Source organism: Rousettus aegyptiacus, unplaced genomic scaffold, assembly GCF_014176215.1.
Source record: "Rousettus aegyptiacus isolate mRouAeg1 unplaced genomic scaffold, mRouAeg1.p scaffold_m13_p_1, whole genome shotgun sequence".
Lineage (NCBI taxonomy): Eukaryota > Metazoa > Chordata > Mammalia > Chiroptera > Pteropodidae > Rousettus > Rousettus aegyptiacus.
Window position 1 is genome coordinate 146,521,037 of NW_023416284.1, and position 18,266 is coordinate 146,539,302.

At 35.7% G+C, this 18,266-nt stretch overlaps 1 protein-coding gene across 3 annotated transcripts in view; it reads right to left on the reverse strand.

The window, feature by feature from the left end:
* Nucleotides 1-17,921, reverse strand: part of REV3L (REV3 like, DNA directed polymerase zeta catalytic subunit) — a 135,502-nt gene extending 117,581 nt beyond the window's left edge. The window contains exons 1-2 of one of the 3 annotated variants that reach the window (XM_016136995.2): nt 17,327-17,921; nt 7,821-7,948 (exon numbers count right to left, since the gene is read on the reverse strand). Coding sequence is in view for 1 of the 3 variants with exons in the window: in XM_016136994.2 (XP_015992480.2) it covers nt 17,327-17,465 (139 nt within the window). In the remaining 2 variants the exon portion in view is untranslated. Of the gene's footprint in view, nt 1-7,820; nt 8,171-17,326 lie in introns of those variants that run through there. The other 2 variants (XM_016136994.2, XM_036220992.1) reach the window with 2 other exon arrangements.
* Between the last annotated feature and the right edge of the window lie 345 nt (nt 17,922-18,266).

Genomic DNA, 18,266 nt, shown 5'->3' on the forward strand with positions numbered 1-18,266 from the left:
GGAGATAATCAGGTACTTCAAAGATATTTGCAATGTTCCATTTCTTATCCTGGGTAGTAGACAGATGTTTTGTTATATTGTTCCTTAATCTATACATAATGTAGATATTCTCATACATCTATAGTTTAAAATTCATATGAAGAACGATAAATATAGATTCGCTCAGCCAATATTACAAACCAAAAAATTAAAAATAGTATCACAAAATATAAGTACAACACCTCCTGTTAGGTCCAAGAAGACACTGAGACTCACAAACCTAAATAGGCCACACTAGACATTAGTTATATTTAGCAGGATATAAAATGTGAAACAACATGCCAGGAAAGTTGTGTCCAGTACTTTTTAGCAGGAGTCTTCACAGCAATTCAAAGGATATTCTCTTTGGCACCCCAAGGTGGCAGGTCAAATGTAGGAGAATGAGATCACAAGGACTGGTACAGTAGCTACCCTAGCTTAGAAGTACCAAATAGCAACCAATATTTCCAGTCCCATTGACACAGCTTTCTAGGCCTCACAACAAGACTTGCTCAATTACAAGAATGATCACACCCAGGGAAGCCCAAAGCTGTAGAATCTCATCAGTATTCATGGTTTATTTGCAGTCCTCCCTGTCCATTATGTAATTTGCTAATTATAAATCACTTTTACCAAAGGCAATGGTGTTAGGTTACACAACTGACATTCTATCTTTATCAGGTTTCCAGGTAAATAAAACTAGGAAGTTAACCCAAGGCCTAAATTGTCAGAGAAAAGAAAAACTATTATTAATTTTACTCACAACAAACAGGGAGATTCAATTTAGAATGGCTTTAGCTAAGCATCTATTAATATATTATATTGAATCTAAGATGCCAGTGATTATAGGACATCATTAATTTTGCAATACTAAGAAAAAAAGATGCTGCTAGGTTGTAAGACATGTCCTAATTACTGAGATACAAAAATGAGAGGGAAATATACTTCTTAGAATCAATGAAATACAGAACAATCCTTCTTTTAATTTTTCAGTAAAATATTTAAGATATACAACCCTATTCTCTACTTCGGAGTAACAGTCTGCTCCAATATAAACCAGCTGCCCCCTAAAAACTTTCTAAGATGTTTAAGGTTGTATTCTCTCAATACCTGTCTTCATCTATTCTTAAAAAACAAACAAACAAACAACTCCCAGTTTCAACATAACTGAGGAAGCTTAGCTCTCTCCATCCTGGATGTGAAATTAGCTTCCTTCACTAATGAAATCGCCAGAAGTCCTAAGGGCCTTTACAATCTGAAGATTTTCACATAATACTCTTGGGGGGGAGGGGAGAGACAGACAGACAGACACACACACACATGCGCGCACAGTGTCTCAGATTATCCAGGAATAAGTTTGCTCCTGTAAGACACAGACTGTAGACTGTGCAGTGACAACAGGGGGAAAACTCTTAAACCTGAGTCCAGTAGAGGCACCATTGATGAATGTTTTTATCTAAGTGAGTTGTGCACAATTATTAGCTTCATATATCTGAAAGGGCAATTCTATCAGCTATGAGTAGAAAATGAAGATGACAAAATGGCCTTTCCATACTTTGCCTACTGGCAAAACATCAGAACTGGGTAAACAGCCTCTTATTCATAGATAGATAAGCATGGGACCTATACAAACACTCAGCAACAAAAATAAAACATCTTCTTAAAATGTTAAAGAAAACAATCTGTGATAGTTTACATTGGGAAATGGAAAAAAATGTGGAAAGTATCTGCTGTATGTTCTTAGAAATATACAAGAAAAAACAGTTCTGTGAAACATCTTTCATAAGGAAAGATGATTAGTTAAAAAGACCAGGAAGGAATAAAAACACAACAGACATATACAGATTAAGATATAAATGGAACTCTAAGAGATAAGAAAAAAAATATAAACAAAAACAAAATCCACCTTCAAGATGAGAAAGATCAATACTGCAGAAAAACATCAGTAATGTAGAAGATGGAAACAAAAATGTTCACCACGAATATGAAAGGACAAAGTTAAAAATAAGAGGGAAGACAGATATAAAAGAAATGTGATCAATTTCAGAAATATGCAGGTATTTCTTTAAAAAAAAAAAAAAGTATAACAAATGGAATAGAAGGAATAACCAAAGGCATAACAGAACAATTCCAAAATAAAAAGCACCAGAATCTCTATATTGAAAGGATTTTCTTGTCTCAGTCAAAATTAAAAGATATCAGAATAATGTATAGAGAATTTTAAAGGAAAAAGCCTGGGACACAAGAATATCATATTGAGCCAAGCTGTCATGAAGGTATATGTACAACAAAAAGTCATTTTCAGATATTTAGGAATTCAGAAAAGTAACCTGCATGTATATCTCCTGAAAAATAGTACCTGAAAATATATTTGAGGCAACAGAAAAAATAAAATCGGAACTCAAGAATGATTATAAACGGTGTTGTACAAATAGATTAGTGGCAATGCTCCCTATCAAATTAATACATGAGTTGAGTCCAAATTGTGATTGAAATTTAGTACATAAACTAAAAAGTTTTTTAAAGAAAAGATGATACAGTTAAAACATTTGACATTCATAAAATAAGTTAGTCTTAAAAATTAACTTAGGAAGCAGAGTGTTAAAAAGTCAAAATAAGCTAAATTCCTTATATTACACATGAAAGAAAATAATAATTTGTTCTTGAAATCTATAATTACAATTATATTTCTATGTATATGCTTTCTAAAATGATGTTTCTATGTTTTAAAAAATACAACAAAATAGTCTATACTGCAAAAACCAAGAATAAAATAATTGAAAACTATAAAATTATAAAAGTAAAAATCAAACACATCAATTATAAAAATTTTTATTGTTTAAAACCTTCCTATTGGAAAGATGCTCAGATGGGGTTTTAAAAAAAGGAAGCGACATAAAAAAGATTAAAAAGTGACAGGCAATGATGTGTCATGGAAACAGTCAAACTAAAAAGAAACCAGAATAATAATTTTAACATGGGACAAGTGGGATTCAAGAAGAAAAGAATTAAGGGGTTTCTAGATTGATAAAAGATCTACAGTGCTATTCGAATTGAGCAGATGAACTAGCTGTTATTGGTCTGCAACAAAGACAAGTATAAAACTTGAAAGTATTTAGAAACTCAGTAATCTGACAGGAGAATTCTAGACTTTTTTAATATAATAAAAAAAGGGAGCTTGTATTTTGCTTATTGGTTTTTCTCATTTCATTTTTCTAGTAATTACTTTTAATGTATTTTAAAGTATCAAAAAAATTTGATTCTTTATCACAAAGTTTGAAAAGCACTGTTTAAACGACATCAATTATGAAGCTTTATGTGCCCAATAACACAACACCAAAATATACAAATTTAAAACAATTAAGATATGCAATACAAAAATGAAGAACACAAAATGGAAGTGGGAGACAATCTCATTCCATGACAGATAGATTAAAAAAAAGTCTACAAAAGATGAAAACAAATTAGCAACTGCAGTATTTTCTTTCAGAAGTCTTCTATCATTATAAAATGCCCCATCAGTTTAATATCAGCTTTTCAGGAGGGAAAATTACTATATTAAATGTATACATTGTGAGATGTATTACAACCTCGGAAATGTTGTTTTTTAAAAAGGATTAACCAAGGAAATAATGGTATGTCAACAATTTGATATCAAATGAATGGAAATTTCTTAATTATCAAAGAAATATTTATAAATATGTTGATGATATAACAGACCCTAAAGAACAACACCTTACTTTGAAAAATTGAAAACTATGTATATAATATGGCAAAAACTGGTTTTCAACCATTCCCACTATAAATCAATTAAGGATTCGATTGATTTTGCTTCTTTTGATGCTGATGGGTAAAACTGCATATAAAGAAAGGTTCCGCCAACTTTAAAGACTAGAAAAATACATTAAATGACTCAAAACATTCTGTCCAGTCTCACTGTTTTCTGATCTCCTTTTATACAGAAGTCAAAGTATTTTATAATGTCAAGTACTACATTGGTCACAGATGCCTCTGCTAACCCTCTTTGTGGCTCTCTACGATCTTATTAAAAACATGGGTTATTTGAGTAGTGGGTAGCATCATTGCTTTCTCAAAAAAAGTTACAGTCTGTTTATCTTCTATGGGGCTCAGTGGGTAAAAGGCTGGCCTAACCTAGCCATCCAAATATAGCTTCATGGTTGATTAGGTAAAGGCTGGCTGAACAGGTCAAGGGTTATATAGAGTTAGAGCACTGCTTATACCACTACTACTGTATGTGTTGTAAGACTCAAAGCAACATTATTACAACTTATTTTAAGTGACAAAGTATTTTCCACCTATGCCACACAGTCTAATCATCTAAATGTAGCCCTCCAAAGGATGATCCTACTTTTGGACTTTTTGTCAAAAAAAGTGGTCTCATGATAGAATCAAACCTAGAAGAGAAAAAAGTAAATCAAAGATAGGATCTTTCCCAAACTGTTAATTTTAAATCACAGTTTTAAAAGGCAGCTCTCTAAAGATGTGATAAAGTAAGGATCTTTTTCTCTCATTCTCTTGTTAATATTTAAATCTAACTTTAAATGTCACCATTTAAGATACAAAACCTCTTTATAAAAATATGCTATTTAAATAAAAGGTATTTACTATAAGAATAAACAGAATGGGAAAAATATTTGCAACCACATTCACAGAGAGACTAATTCTTCTAATATACGAAGAGCTTCTTGGAATTAAAAAGCAGAAGACCAAGACTGGCAACAGGAAAATGGGTGAAAGATAGGTAGTAAACTGAAAAGGAAATACAAATGGCTTTCAAGCATAGGAAAAGACACTCATTCTCACTATAATAAAAAAAAAAATGCAAATTAAAAAAAAAAAACATGAGATCCATGTTTTTATCTATTAAATTGGCAAAGATTAAAAGATTTGAGAATATAATCTTAGTGAATATAATCTTAAAAGACATGAAAAAAGTCTCATTGCTGGTGGGAGTACAGATTGAAATAACTCAGTATTACAGCTTTTCTCACTTGACAAAATCCTTGTAAGATATTTTAAAAATGTAGTACATAAAAGATACTCAGCCTAGTATGGGCTGTTGATCATTTTCAAAAAAACTTGTAATTATCTGCTTTTATAGACTTCTCTTCATATAATAAAGCAAGATAGGTAGACAAGTTTAAGAAACTTGGACCATGAACACAGCAGTCTTGCACCATCTGCTGCTCACCTCATGGTACCTTATTGTGCACTCAGTAGGTGCTTAGTAAATTGAGTGAATAGGACCAGGAATGATACCAAAGGATGATGAGAATGGAATAAAACAAGAACAATGAATTAACTCAGGTTATCTGAACTGTTGAATAAATTGCTTACATAAACACTATAATTTTTCATGATCAGGGCACTGTTACACTGGTAAATGTTTCCTGAAAATGAGGCAGCCAGCAACAGTGGCATAGCAGATTACTGCAGTACTAACCCCTCAATGAGTCAGTCACACTCTTAGGAAATGCCTCCCACACCGACTCTGGGCTTGGCCATGTGATTTACTTTGGCTTGTGGTACAACAAAAAACATGGGGCTTGCCTTCACTTTCTGCTCCTGTAAACCCTACTGACTGACTCCAAATGGAGGAGAGCCTGCTGGAGACACATGGCCTCCACCACCCCAGCCAATAGCTAGCACCAACATCCAGACACAAGAATAGAGCCATCACAGACCAATTCGCTTCCAGCTGACTGCAGCCAGGTAAACCAACTCAGCCAGGAGCAAAGCTAAACTGAGCCAAGACCAGAATCATGGGGTAACAAATATCTATTGTTTTATGCCACTAAGTTTTAGGAAGGTTTGTTATGCGAAAACTGATATAAGTGAAGAGGGGGATAGTACTGCTAATCAAGGAAAATTTTTGCTTTACCTGTTTCTGTTTCTTAAATTTCACAATGAGAATATAGTCATATACTACTCGTGTAAATTAATCTTGTAAAAATATTTTATATTAGATTGATAGTAAAGGCCTACTATCATCTTATAAATACATATACATTAAACAAAATAATGCAGTCCAAATGGAAACACGAATTTGAGAGGAGTCATTACTACTGCTCAGGAGAAAATGGGTCAGTATAGAATACCATGGTATATTATGATAAAAAGAGGTAAGACTATATTCATGGTCATTGTCATGTCTCAATAATTCTATCATCAGATTCTGGAAGTGTTAGAAGACATATAGCTCATATTTTGCTTCTCTGCTTCTTGTGCTTAGGCAGGTAATGGCCTAATACATATTCCCTCATTTTAATTCTCACGTGCTAAGAAATAAACACATGCTGAATAACTTTAGGCAAAAGTTAATTAACCTCTCCATGCTTCATATCCTCAACTGTAAAATGAGGATAATATTACCTATTTTATAGAGTTGTGAAGATAAATCATTTAGAACGGGGCACATAGTAAGGGCTCAATAAATGGTTTATCAGCTCTGTTAGTAAAATGGCATTAAATTAAGCTTTTGACTAGCCTTGCTTCTATTTTAAAATCACTAAGCATCATCAACCAAGGTGTAATCCATCAAAATTAATTAATCTAATGACTCAATAAAATGAAAAAGTGTTACTAAAAAATCAAACAGAATAAAACCTAAGAATATTTGTAGAAAAAATATGGTGAAGAAAACTGAAACTCCAGGCAATAATGAATTAATATGGTCCACATTCCAGAATCCTACATAGGTTTAAAAGTCACTGGCTTCAATTTTGTGTGTGTGTGTGTGTTAGAAATTCACAAAAGGCAAAACCAAAAAGAGAGCAATAAATCCCACTGTCACCTTTACTATGACCTCTGGCATACACTTTCAACATGTTTTACCATCATGTAAAAAATAATAATAATAAAGGCACTACTGATGGCTTTGGAAAATAAGGCTCTTTCACAAGAGATTACACTTAACCTAATCTGCAGCATTGGAAAACTGTAGTTACTCCTTGACCAATGGTTTCACACTGCCCTTTTTCAAGGCAAGATCCGGCCTGGACACTTTTCTGTCTATATACATACACACATTGACAGTTTAAAAAGAAAAATCAGGCCTGGGGTGGGGGTATTTATAAAAAAAAATTATCAACTGTTTAAAAAGTGTTTTAAGTAGGTAGGCATGTGAATCAGTGACCAACTGTAAAAAGCCTTACACCACAATGTGCAGGTATTTTAATTCATCCTATTGTGAGGAACGAATAAATGCTACAAAATTTTAATGTTTCATTTCAGTTCAACTCAAACATTTAAAAAAGTGCTTAGCATATACAGAAGTAATGTGGTAGATTCTGGTACATTCTGTGATAAGTTAGAAGAGTAAAGTAACACTTATGTTACTATACATATCAGACATTTGCTGGTAATTGTATTTAATCATAATAATCCAATGAGGTGGAGATTATTAAATCATTTTACATAGGAGGATATTAAGGCCCACAGAAGTAAAATAATTTGCCCAGTGTCACTCAGCGGTAGACAGTGGTGTGCAGAGTATGGGGCAGGGGTGCAGGGAGGCACATGAAGATAGTGCCATATGATTTATTTCTACAAACACAATACTCAGTGCAGTTAAGTTCTTTATCAGCAATGTGAAAGGGGACTAGGACTATGGGAAACCAAAGAGATAATCTTTTAGGAATGGGCAAAGGAGTCACAGAAGGCTTAAAGAGATTGATATTTGAATTGTCACTTTAAGGATGAGTAGGATTTATTAACTTCAATGCCAAGGCTCACCCCCACCCCCCTCATGCCCAATATATTAACCAAAATAAATTACTTACTTGAAATTGAGAAAAACAATTTTGAGAGAAATCTTCCTCAGATATATTATTCCATAGTTTTAAAACAAATAATATGATGACAGTTTAATTTTTAGGTTGCTTTTATGTGGCTTGTCTTGGTTTTTATTCTGAAATGAAATTTAGATTAGTCATTTTCTTGTTCTGAGAAACTAGGAGTATGCCAACATGTTTTAACTTCACATTTTTTCACATATCAACATGTATTCTTATTTACAAAGTCTTTCATTTCATCATCTCAAATAAAACCTAATTTAATATAGAAATTACTTTGAAGTGTAAATATATATGCAAAATAAGATATTTCTTTTAATTCTTGTTATACTTCCTTGGTATATGTAATAAAAGGAAGAAAAATAGAAAACTCTTGTTATACTGTTATATACTACACAAGCATTTTTGAGGTAACACGCTTTCTTTTATTTTTTGAATCATTTATGTAATAAATGCTCTCTCAACTCAAAGAAAATTTAAAAACTTCCCCCAAGGAAATTGACCTCAAATTCTTAGTATTTCCTATAACTATCATGAAAAAGAAAATAGAATTGGACAAAAAAAAAAAAAAAAAAAAAAAAACCCTCTAAATTTTCCCATGACAATTTATGACTCTTTTTTCTCAGAAATTACTTTGCTAGGCACAGATTCAATTTCTACTGCAGAAAACAGTCCAGTTTGCCAGTACTAATTAAGCAACAAAATATTTTCCGTTAAAAAAATGAAATATTTAAACCTCTAGAGAACTAGAAGAAACATAGAAGATCTGGAAAATTTAAAATGATCCTCCTCGAAACAAAACACTGCCCACACACCAAAAGGTTAAATAGACTGTCATTGAAAGGATTATACTTATCATTTGTTTTTGTCTCAAAAATGCATCCATTTTATGTTTGGGCATTGGAGTTTTTTTAAATCACCTAAGACACCTACTCCTGCCTTATCTGTATCTTACCTGAAAACTATAAGTTAACACAATTTTACCCAAATTTTACTGTACTTTAACTTCCATTATTCCTTCTCTTATTTAGCAGTGTTAAAATTACAACCAGGTACCAAAGTGACATACACCATACCATATCCCCTAAATTTTAATAAGTTTATAAGTATTTAAAATATCTAGGGCTAATGGAAACATCCTTTGAAGCCCATTTAATCCCAACCTACGTAAACCAGAATCATTTTTCCTTCATATTTTTAATTGAACAAATTCTAATTCAATCAAAACACAAGAGAAAATGTAATTATAACACCAGAGGAACTTGAAAGGTCTCCCGATACAGTCCTTTTCTTTGGAAAAATTTATACATATAATTCTAGTATGAATTTTTATTTATATCTCAAATTCCTCTTGCTAGAATCTAATCTTTATTATTATTTTTTAAAGGAAAAAGATACCATTATCATAAAACAAATCCTAGTATAACCAATTTTATAGGAAGATTTTTCACACTACTGGACACTGCAGGCCCTCAAAGATTTCTAAGCTGTGTACATGCAATTCTTCTAATAATTCTTCTAAAGTTCTCTATGTTCCTCTTTCAACTATCATCGATGTGTTCCTACAATTTTCCCTCAGGTTTGGGGGCCAATGTGAAGCAGTGAAAGCTGAGTTAAGATTCTGTTTTCAGACCCAGCCCCACACCAACCAACTACTGGACACTGGACACATGCTTGAGCTTACCTATCCAGATATGTTTTCTTTATACAAAATGACAGGATTTGACCAGAACAGTGTTTCCAAACCTCTTTCACATTGTAAATATTTATTCAGCACAGTGGCCAACAGGAGGGCATTTGGTGGCACCAACAGTGCTTGGTGAAAAATATTTATTACATTTTCTTTATATAATTATAAAAGAAAAAAATCTGAATAAGGTTTATAAGAATATGAATTTCAAATCCAACCTTTTCTACATCAGGAACAACATTTCAAAATAACAATGATGTTTCATTTTTGCAGAACACACATGCACTATTAGGCAGTCATTTTGCACTAAATTAATGACACATCGGCTGCACATTGCTAGGGGGGATCCAAATCAGGTGAATATAGAGATTCAGGACAAGAGCTGGGCCTCCCTGGGCAACATCCCTGCTACTGTGCCCTCTCATCATTAGTGGGCTGCACCTTGTGCTGGGTGATACGCTCCTCAGGCACCCGAAATACAAACTCCAATAATAGCTCCAAGATCCCTTCTCCACAAGAAGCAGCTATATACTCTGTGGCTGGCTGAAGTCGATTCCAAGAAGTAAAGCACCTCCTTTAATGCACTTAAAATATTAAAAGGAACAGTAAGATATCTGCTTGTTGTTGGTCACCATGCACTCTGCTTACAAGAACCCCACAGCTTTCCTTCAGACCCCACTCCACCAGAGCCATCCTCCAGTAAACCACATGGCATCAACTGGAAGCTCTGAATTAGAAGACCTCTAGCAAACCTAAAATTAAACAGTATTGCTGTAATCATTTGACAGCCGTTTTCAACTACTATGCCTTTTTATTTTTCTTCTTCATTACCAATTCTTACAAGCACAACATAAGTTAAAAAATTAACTTTGAATAGGTATTACTTGCATGTGGTAAAAAATATTTAAAAATTACCAAACAGTATTATAAAAAAAATTTAGTTTCCTACCTTTGTCCTCTATTACCAAACTCTTATGTATCCTTGGAAATATATTTATATATATATATACACACACACATACACACGTATATGTATATATGTATATATACACAAACATATATGTATATGTATTTACATGTAAACATATATTATATACATTTATTTTAAAACCACACAAATGGCAGCATACTGTACGTGGAGTCTTGTGTCTTGCTTTTTTTATCTTAATATATCTTAGATTTTGCATCATGGCATCACAGCAGTACACATAATGCTGCCTCATTTTTAAGGAATGCTGCCTAGTATTCCATTGAGTAGACATACCATCATTTACTTACCCACTCCCCTACTGATTTGTTTAGGCTGTTTCCAGTCTTTTGCAATGACAAACAATGCTGCCACAAATATTCTTATATGTTGATTTGACACATATATAAAATCTTTTAGAGGATAAAATTCTTGAATGAAATTGCTAGTTCAAAACATATGTGCATTTTTAATTTTGAAAATGATTTTGAAATTGCTTTACATAGAATATATTCCCACCAGCAATGTATGAGAATGCCCATTTCCCCTTCTTCTCACCCTTCCCAAGTTATACTACATAACCAATCTTTCCTAATTTGATAGTAATAAATGATATGTTGTAGCTTTAATTTACATCTTCATTATAAATAAAATTGCACATCTTTTCATATGAATTCTCTTTGCTCAGTTTTTCGACTGGCTTATTTTCTAGGAGCTCTTTGTATATTAAGAGGAAATTAGTCCTTTGTGAAAAGTGTACAATTAAGATTTACTAGTCTGTTTCTCATTTAACTTTATTTTTCTCTATATAGAATTTTATGTCATAAAATTCAGCAATCTGGTTTCAGTTCTGTTTCATACTCTGAAAGGCCTTCACCGTTTCTAGATTTTATTCAAAATAATTCTCTTACATATTTTGCTTGTTTTCATATTTAAATCTTTGATTCATCTGGAAGCCAACTTTTGATATTCCCTGATGACTATCTCAACACTGTTTATTAAATCATTTTTCTTTTTCCTAATGATTAATAATGGTAGCACCCATTATCATATACTGTTCTAATGTATATTTGAGTTAATTTCTGGTCTCCGATCTGTTTCCTTACTGTCATGTGCCAAAACCACACTTTTCAAAACGTTGAAAAATTAAAATCCGTTTACATATAAATGGGTATAACAACACTGGAAATTATGGGCTTGCTTTAATATAAGAATTATTTTGCAGTTCCTAAGTTGAATTTATCTATCAAGTTCAACACTATCATCATGCAATTATGCATTTTTGTTGATACTTATTTTGGAGCTCAATATGAACCTCAAATCTTTTTTTACTATATTTCTGAACCATATCTAAAAAACCAGTTTTTCCTTACTTTTTGTATAGTTTTTTTTTTTTTAATTATAAAAATCAATGCATATTCTCTGCAGAAAATCTGAACTACAAAACACACCTCTCAGAGATAACAACCTTTATATTTTGGTGTATTTTTCTGTATACTTAATAAATGACTATTTTGTAAACTGATTTTTTCACATAATATATTGACAGCATTTTCCCATATTTTTGTAGTCTTCTAAAACATGATTTTAATGACATAAATTCTACTATATGAATATGCCCAAATGATGTAACCATTTCCCAACTGTTGGACATTAGGGGTTGTTCTCTGTGATGATTATGATCTGTTGATTAATTCTTTGAACAAATGCTTGAGAATCAAGCACTGTAATAAGCACTGACTATATAATGGTGAGCAAAAATGAACACATAACCAGCATTCATGGAGGTTACTGGGAAAAACAGACATTAATCTCCAACATATATAAAATTACAACTATAGCAAGTGCTATGAAGGAGTTTATGCAGTTTTGAGAGTCTATGATAGGGAAGGCTTCCCTGAGGAAAGATAAATCAAAGTTTAAGTGAAAGAAATGGAAAAATATTTTAGGCAGAAGGAACAGCAGGTACAAAGCCTCACTGTGGGAGGGAGCATGGCAAGAATAAGGGACTGAAATAAGGCCAATATGGCTGGAACACAGAGCAAGGTAAGAAGAACATGGCTCAAGCCATGACTGAATAGAAAGGTAGGGGCCACACTATACAAGACTTTGTAAGACACATAGATGCCACCACATAAGACATGTAGCTTTGCCCTTATCCTAAATGCAATGGAAAGCTACTGAAGCATATCAAGTGGTAGGGTGATATAATCACATTTGTATTTTGAAAAGATCCCTCTCATTACGGTGTAGAAACAGAGTAGAAGGGAACAGAGTGGATTGGGGTAGGCCAAGATTTTGAGGTTATTGTTGCAAACGCATCCAAAAATGCTAGTAGTTTACACTAGGGTGGTGATGGATAATGAAAAGAAGTAGATGGATTCAAAAGATAAATCAGATTTTGCCAAAAGATTTATAGTCATAGATTAAATCCCTAAAACTGGAATTACAGGGTCAAAAAAGAACATTTCAAGGATTCTGATATGCATTGCCAAGCTGCCCTGCCGAGAGCAGTTTTCTCTTCGTTTGTGAATTACCTTGTATCTGTTCCTCTATCAGAATTTTAAAATTCTTTTTAAGTTCCTTTAAAAATGACAATCCATACTTCCTTCATGAAGCCTTCCCTGACTCCCCTTTTTGCCACCTAGGTGGGTCACTGAACATGTCCTTCTTTGAGGCATGGCTCTTATACACACAGTGCTATTATACTCCAAACAAACTGTTTAACTTATGTTTACATGTCTATCATCTCTACCACTCTGTGAGCTTCTGGCGAGTAAAAGTTGTTCATAACGACAATACCTGAAAAACAGCTCAATTTTACATAGTAGGTTTTCAAGTGTCCACTGAATGAATGGAATCCCATATTACCAGATTCTACTGTGTCTACAGATTTAAGCGGGCTCCTGCTTAAGACTGATTTACTGTTATTTTAAATCAAATACAATACAGAAAGCTAATAAAATTTGCTACTCAAGACTTCAAATATCTACTAAAGAAAGTGATGAATTTTGTTTGTGGTAAATCACTAAATCTCAGTAGTGCTCCTAAAAAAATCTTTCTCTCTAATAATTTTATCATATAGGTATTATGTAATCTTAAAACATTTTAAAGTGGTTTAGCAAAAAAAGGCTACGAACCAACAAGACTTTTATTAGAGAAATTATTTGTAATCTGTTGTTGATAAATGCTAGTTTTTAAAATTGTACTCATTTCAAATATATTTGATAATCTACAAATTTACCAACAAAAGGTTATTAAGCAATTACATAAATTTATATAGTATTTCTGAATTATCAATTTCTTATGTTGAAACACTTGATTTCATGTTTTACTGTTAGCATCTAGAACAGTCTACTAAAATTTTCACTAGCTGGAGAAAGTCTTAGATTGGCAGAGTTCCTTACAGTAATCTTAAAGACAAGCAGCTCCCTCTATAGTCTGTTTGGCCTACTTTGTTTAATTACTTGCTTTGTGAACATCTATCTCATTCACACTCTTCTATTTACTACTACTCTGCATCTCAGCAGGGAAGCTTTTTAAAAGGGTAATTCTGTTTAACCTGAAGCTGAGAAAACCGAGAGAGCCATCTAATCTCCACATGAAGTGAGTTACAACAAACGACTAAGCTTGAGTTGGGATATGGAAACAGGACAGGTCCACCTGAATCAGGTCCTTACAATGAAACATTAAGATTTTATTTGAAGTGAATTTTCAGAGCATTCATATCCATATTCAAATTTAAGTGAAAAACACCATCCTCTAGTTATTATGTTACTTCCCTCCATTAAAACAAGTTATAAAAATGCTGTTATAACACTCAATACATTGTTTTGTAAAAACAATGATCAAGACGTTTTAAAAATGAGTGAAAGAAAAAGAGGGTATTTTTTTTAAAAAAATAATTCCATCACTCACACGAAGAAAATTTAACTGATTCTCTCAGGAATCAAAATCCTCAGTTAACAAGGGGTTAAATCAGTCAGTATTTACCAAATTTGAATGCCACTTTTAAAAATATCTTTTCAAATTTCACCAACTTAAGATATGAGAGCTTTTAAAACTAAGACATTTGATTTATTTCTTAAATTACTCAAGATATGCCCTGAAAGCACATGACAATCAGAAGTCAACTGGACTGTTTTCTAAAGCAGAAAGATACTTAAGAAAAAAACAAAGAAACTGAACTAGTAAACATGTAATAAACCAATCAGTTCAGAATTTATAATGTAAATCTGAAATTACCATTTTTGGGGAAGATAATTTCTTCTGCTATTTTTCAAGATCTCATTTGTAAAGCAAACAATTTTAAAACATCTTTTCTCTAAACCAAGATAAAGAATTAAGGACTTCCAAAATTAATTACTATATATGTAAAATTTAAGATATGGTACTTTATTAACATAGGTTTATTATGTTACAATTTTTCATTATATTACTAACTAGTAAATCTATAAACAATTTGTACTTTCAAATAGTAAGTCTGTCTTCATTAAAAATCCTAGCATTCAGATTTTTACTAAGCCAGACTGACCTCTCATTTACATTATTTTCAAGTTTTATTTTATTGCATGGACTGGAGTAGTTTTCTTTGGGGAGAGAATTCAAAAGCACATAATTGCAGAGTTTTTGTTTATGTTTAATTAATGCTAATTTTACTGGGAGTTTCTGACATGCTAAAAATGCTGGTGTGATTTCTGAAAGCTATAAACTCTAAATGTATGCCAGTGACTTTTTTCACCTGTTGAGAAAACAAATTTTTTTATGTTTGAAACTATGAACTATACTTAGAGCAAACTCAATAAGATAATCCTTAATGTGAAGTTTGGGTTTCTCTGTAGCAAGTTTCATATTCTCAACGTAGGTACAAAAAGTCTTACTTTTATATTCATTTATATTATACATTTCAGGTATGCTGAAAAACAGTGGCTTGGGGTGAAAGGGGAGGGTGGCAGGGACTGGTAACCTACTGTAAGATGTCCAGAAGAGAAGAAGCATTTCTTTCATAGAATATTTTACTTTCCTTTTTTTAATTCTGAGAAACACAAAAGTACATCACAGTCTTTATTTTTTTAAAGACTACTTTCTCACATAATAGAATTATTGCTAGCTCACAGTTAAACTCTTATTTCCACACATAAAACTTTCCTTTAGATAAAGCCGAGTTTGAAAATCATTCAGGGATACATACTTGATGACTTCTGTAGAGAAAAAAAAAACTATTTGTAGAAAAGTAACTCAAATCATACAAACTGTAATACATAGAAATGACAGTTATATCCTATGAACATGTCGATTTACAATTTGGAAATCTGGCGGAACAGAGCTACATCAACGTCACTATCTTATTCTTTCTCTGCACCTGAAGTGAGAACAAACAGTATATTACACTGGAATTCCAATTAAAAACAAAGACAGCAGCACTATATTTAAAAGGACAGAAAATCTATCCTCCAGAATACTTTATTGCTCTATTTTCCAGCCTCCAAATTTTCAAGTGTTACTCTCTCAATAAATTGTTGATAGCACTCAAATTCCCCATCTTACAAGGTCCATATCATAAAAATTTTTTTTCACTAATTTAAAAAGAAACTCTACCAAATCCAACAACGTTGAAATTTTTAACAAAGAGAATTCACATCAAAAGATAACTGCTTGGAATGAGTGCTTGTATTTGGGAAAGTAGCACTATTACCGTGGCAGTCCACAGAAACTGACTGTAGTAGTAAGATGAATGGTGATTAGGGTAAGGAGCATCAAGTGGGAAATGCTATCTAAAATCCCACAGGACAATACATTGCTAGATGTAAGAGCATCCCTTTCTGGAGGCAGCTCCACTATTTCACGTAGACAGTTTGAAGCTTGAAGAAAAGCAAACCAAAAAAATTTGGCCACTATCCTATTTATATTATAAATCCCCAAGAGCTTTTGAGAACGTAGCTTGTCACTGCTGTCTCCCCGACCTCGTTCAAAATAGTTTTTTTTTTTTGGTTTGTTTTAAATATACATGTATTTAAAAAGCAACTCTACACAACCCAGCATAGGGAGATGTAAAAATATTTGTATTGCTTAGTTTAGCTGTTGTCCCTAAGAAATTTACGTTATTAAGTGGGCACCATAAACACGCGTTTCCGACTTGCACAGACACATTTCCCCGAAAACATTGCACCTGAGGACGCGCTGCCCCGGCCCCAGACTCCGAGGCTGTAAACTCGAAGGAGTCATGACCTGCAGTCACAGCAAGCAGAACCACACGGTCACTTCAATGAGAAAGATTATCTGGCCCCCGGCGCCACTCTTAAGCCTATTGCATCCCCGGAAGGGGCAGAGGAGAGCGCTGGTAAGAGGCGAGGAGGAGCGACTGACAACACAACTGACACTTCCCCACTCCTCTTAAAGCCATTTTCAGAAAGGGGCACTTGTGAGACGCAGGGGGTGTCCGTGGTCCCACTAGCGACCGACCTCAGAGCGAGGCCCTGCGAACCCGTTCACGCAGGACATGGCGCGGCCACCTGGCCCAGCCTCCGGAGAGAAAACGGTGCTCGCGGACGCTCGTTCCCCGTGCCCGCCACCCGGGAGTGCGGATCCCGCGCTCCGCCGCCTCACGCAGTGTAAACACTCGGCGCCCGCCGCCTCCCCACTTGGGGGGCGCAGCGCTAGCACAAACCCACATTTTTGCGCCTTCTGTCACGCACAGGAGGAAAGGCGAGGAAGGCGGAGGGGAGGGAGACGCGGCAGCGATTCACCGAGAGGGCAGGCGGCGTGCGCGCGTTAGCGCGGCGGGGAAGGCAGCCCGGGCGTCCCGCCGGCTCCCGCCCGCGCCCCGCGCCCGCTTACCTGCCGGTGTCGCTCCGAAGACTCGCACCACCGGCACCTTCTTGACAGGGGCCTGGGTGAGGGGGGATTGGCAGATATCCAGCCCCTGCAGCGGGCTGGCCATGTAGTAGTCGGCAGTCACTATCCTCACTGAAAACATGTTCGCCGCCACCGCCTCCTCTCCACTAGCGACCTGGCAGCGGCAGTAGCAACAGCAGCCGCGGCGGCTCCTACCGCAGCGGCGGCCCCACAGCGGCGGCAGCGCCCCCTCCCCTCAACTTGTCCCCCTCCCCTTAAACACAGACACCGAGAGCAGCGGCGGCGGGCGGGGCAGTGTTGGCACAGCTGCCGCAGCCTTCTCAGGAGCACCCGGCGAGGGGCAACAGCAGAGAAGCCCTCGCGCTTTCGGCGGTGGTGCTGGTGCTGCCGCCACTGCCGCCGCCGCCGGGAATCACACGGGCTCCGCGGTTCCAGGCTGCAGCTCTTGTTGCCATGATGATGATGTCACGGACGCAACCACTGGGGGAGGGGGTTGTGTGTGTGGCGCAGGGAGGGCTGTGAGTAGCTGGGGGAGGGGACGCGGCGGGAAAGGGAGGGAGTGGGGCGAGCGCCCGAGCGGGACACCCAGGCCGAGGTGTTTTCTCCCCCACCCCCGGGCACGCAGCGAGGGAGGAGGCAAGCGGAAAGCTGGGTTCGCGCCCGGCGCGAGGAATCGATGGCTCGGCCAGTGGGCACGGCCACCTGGGTGAGGGGCCGCGGAGCGCCGATGTCATGGATGGGCTCGGAGGGGCTTGCGGGAGGGGGAATGCCAGGGTCGTTTGGGCGTCTAGGCGGGATTGGCCGGAGCTGCGGTGCTCGCGCTCGCCGCCCCGACCGCCATTTCACAACCCGCAGAGAAGGCGGGGATACCGCGGAGTCGGCTTTTTTACAAGGTAAGGAAATCCGCCCGCGGGAGGAGGGA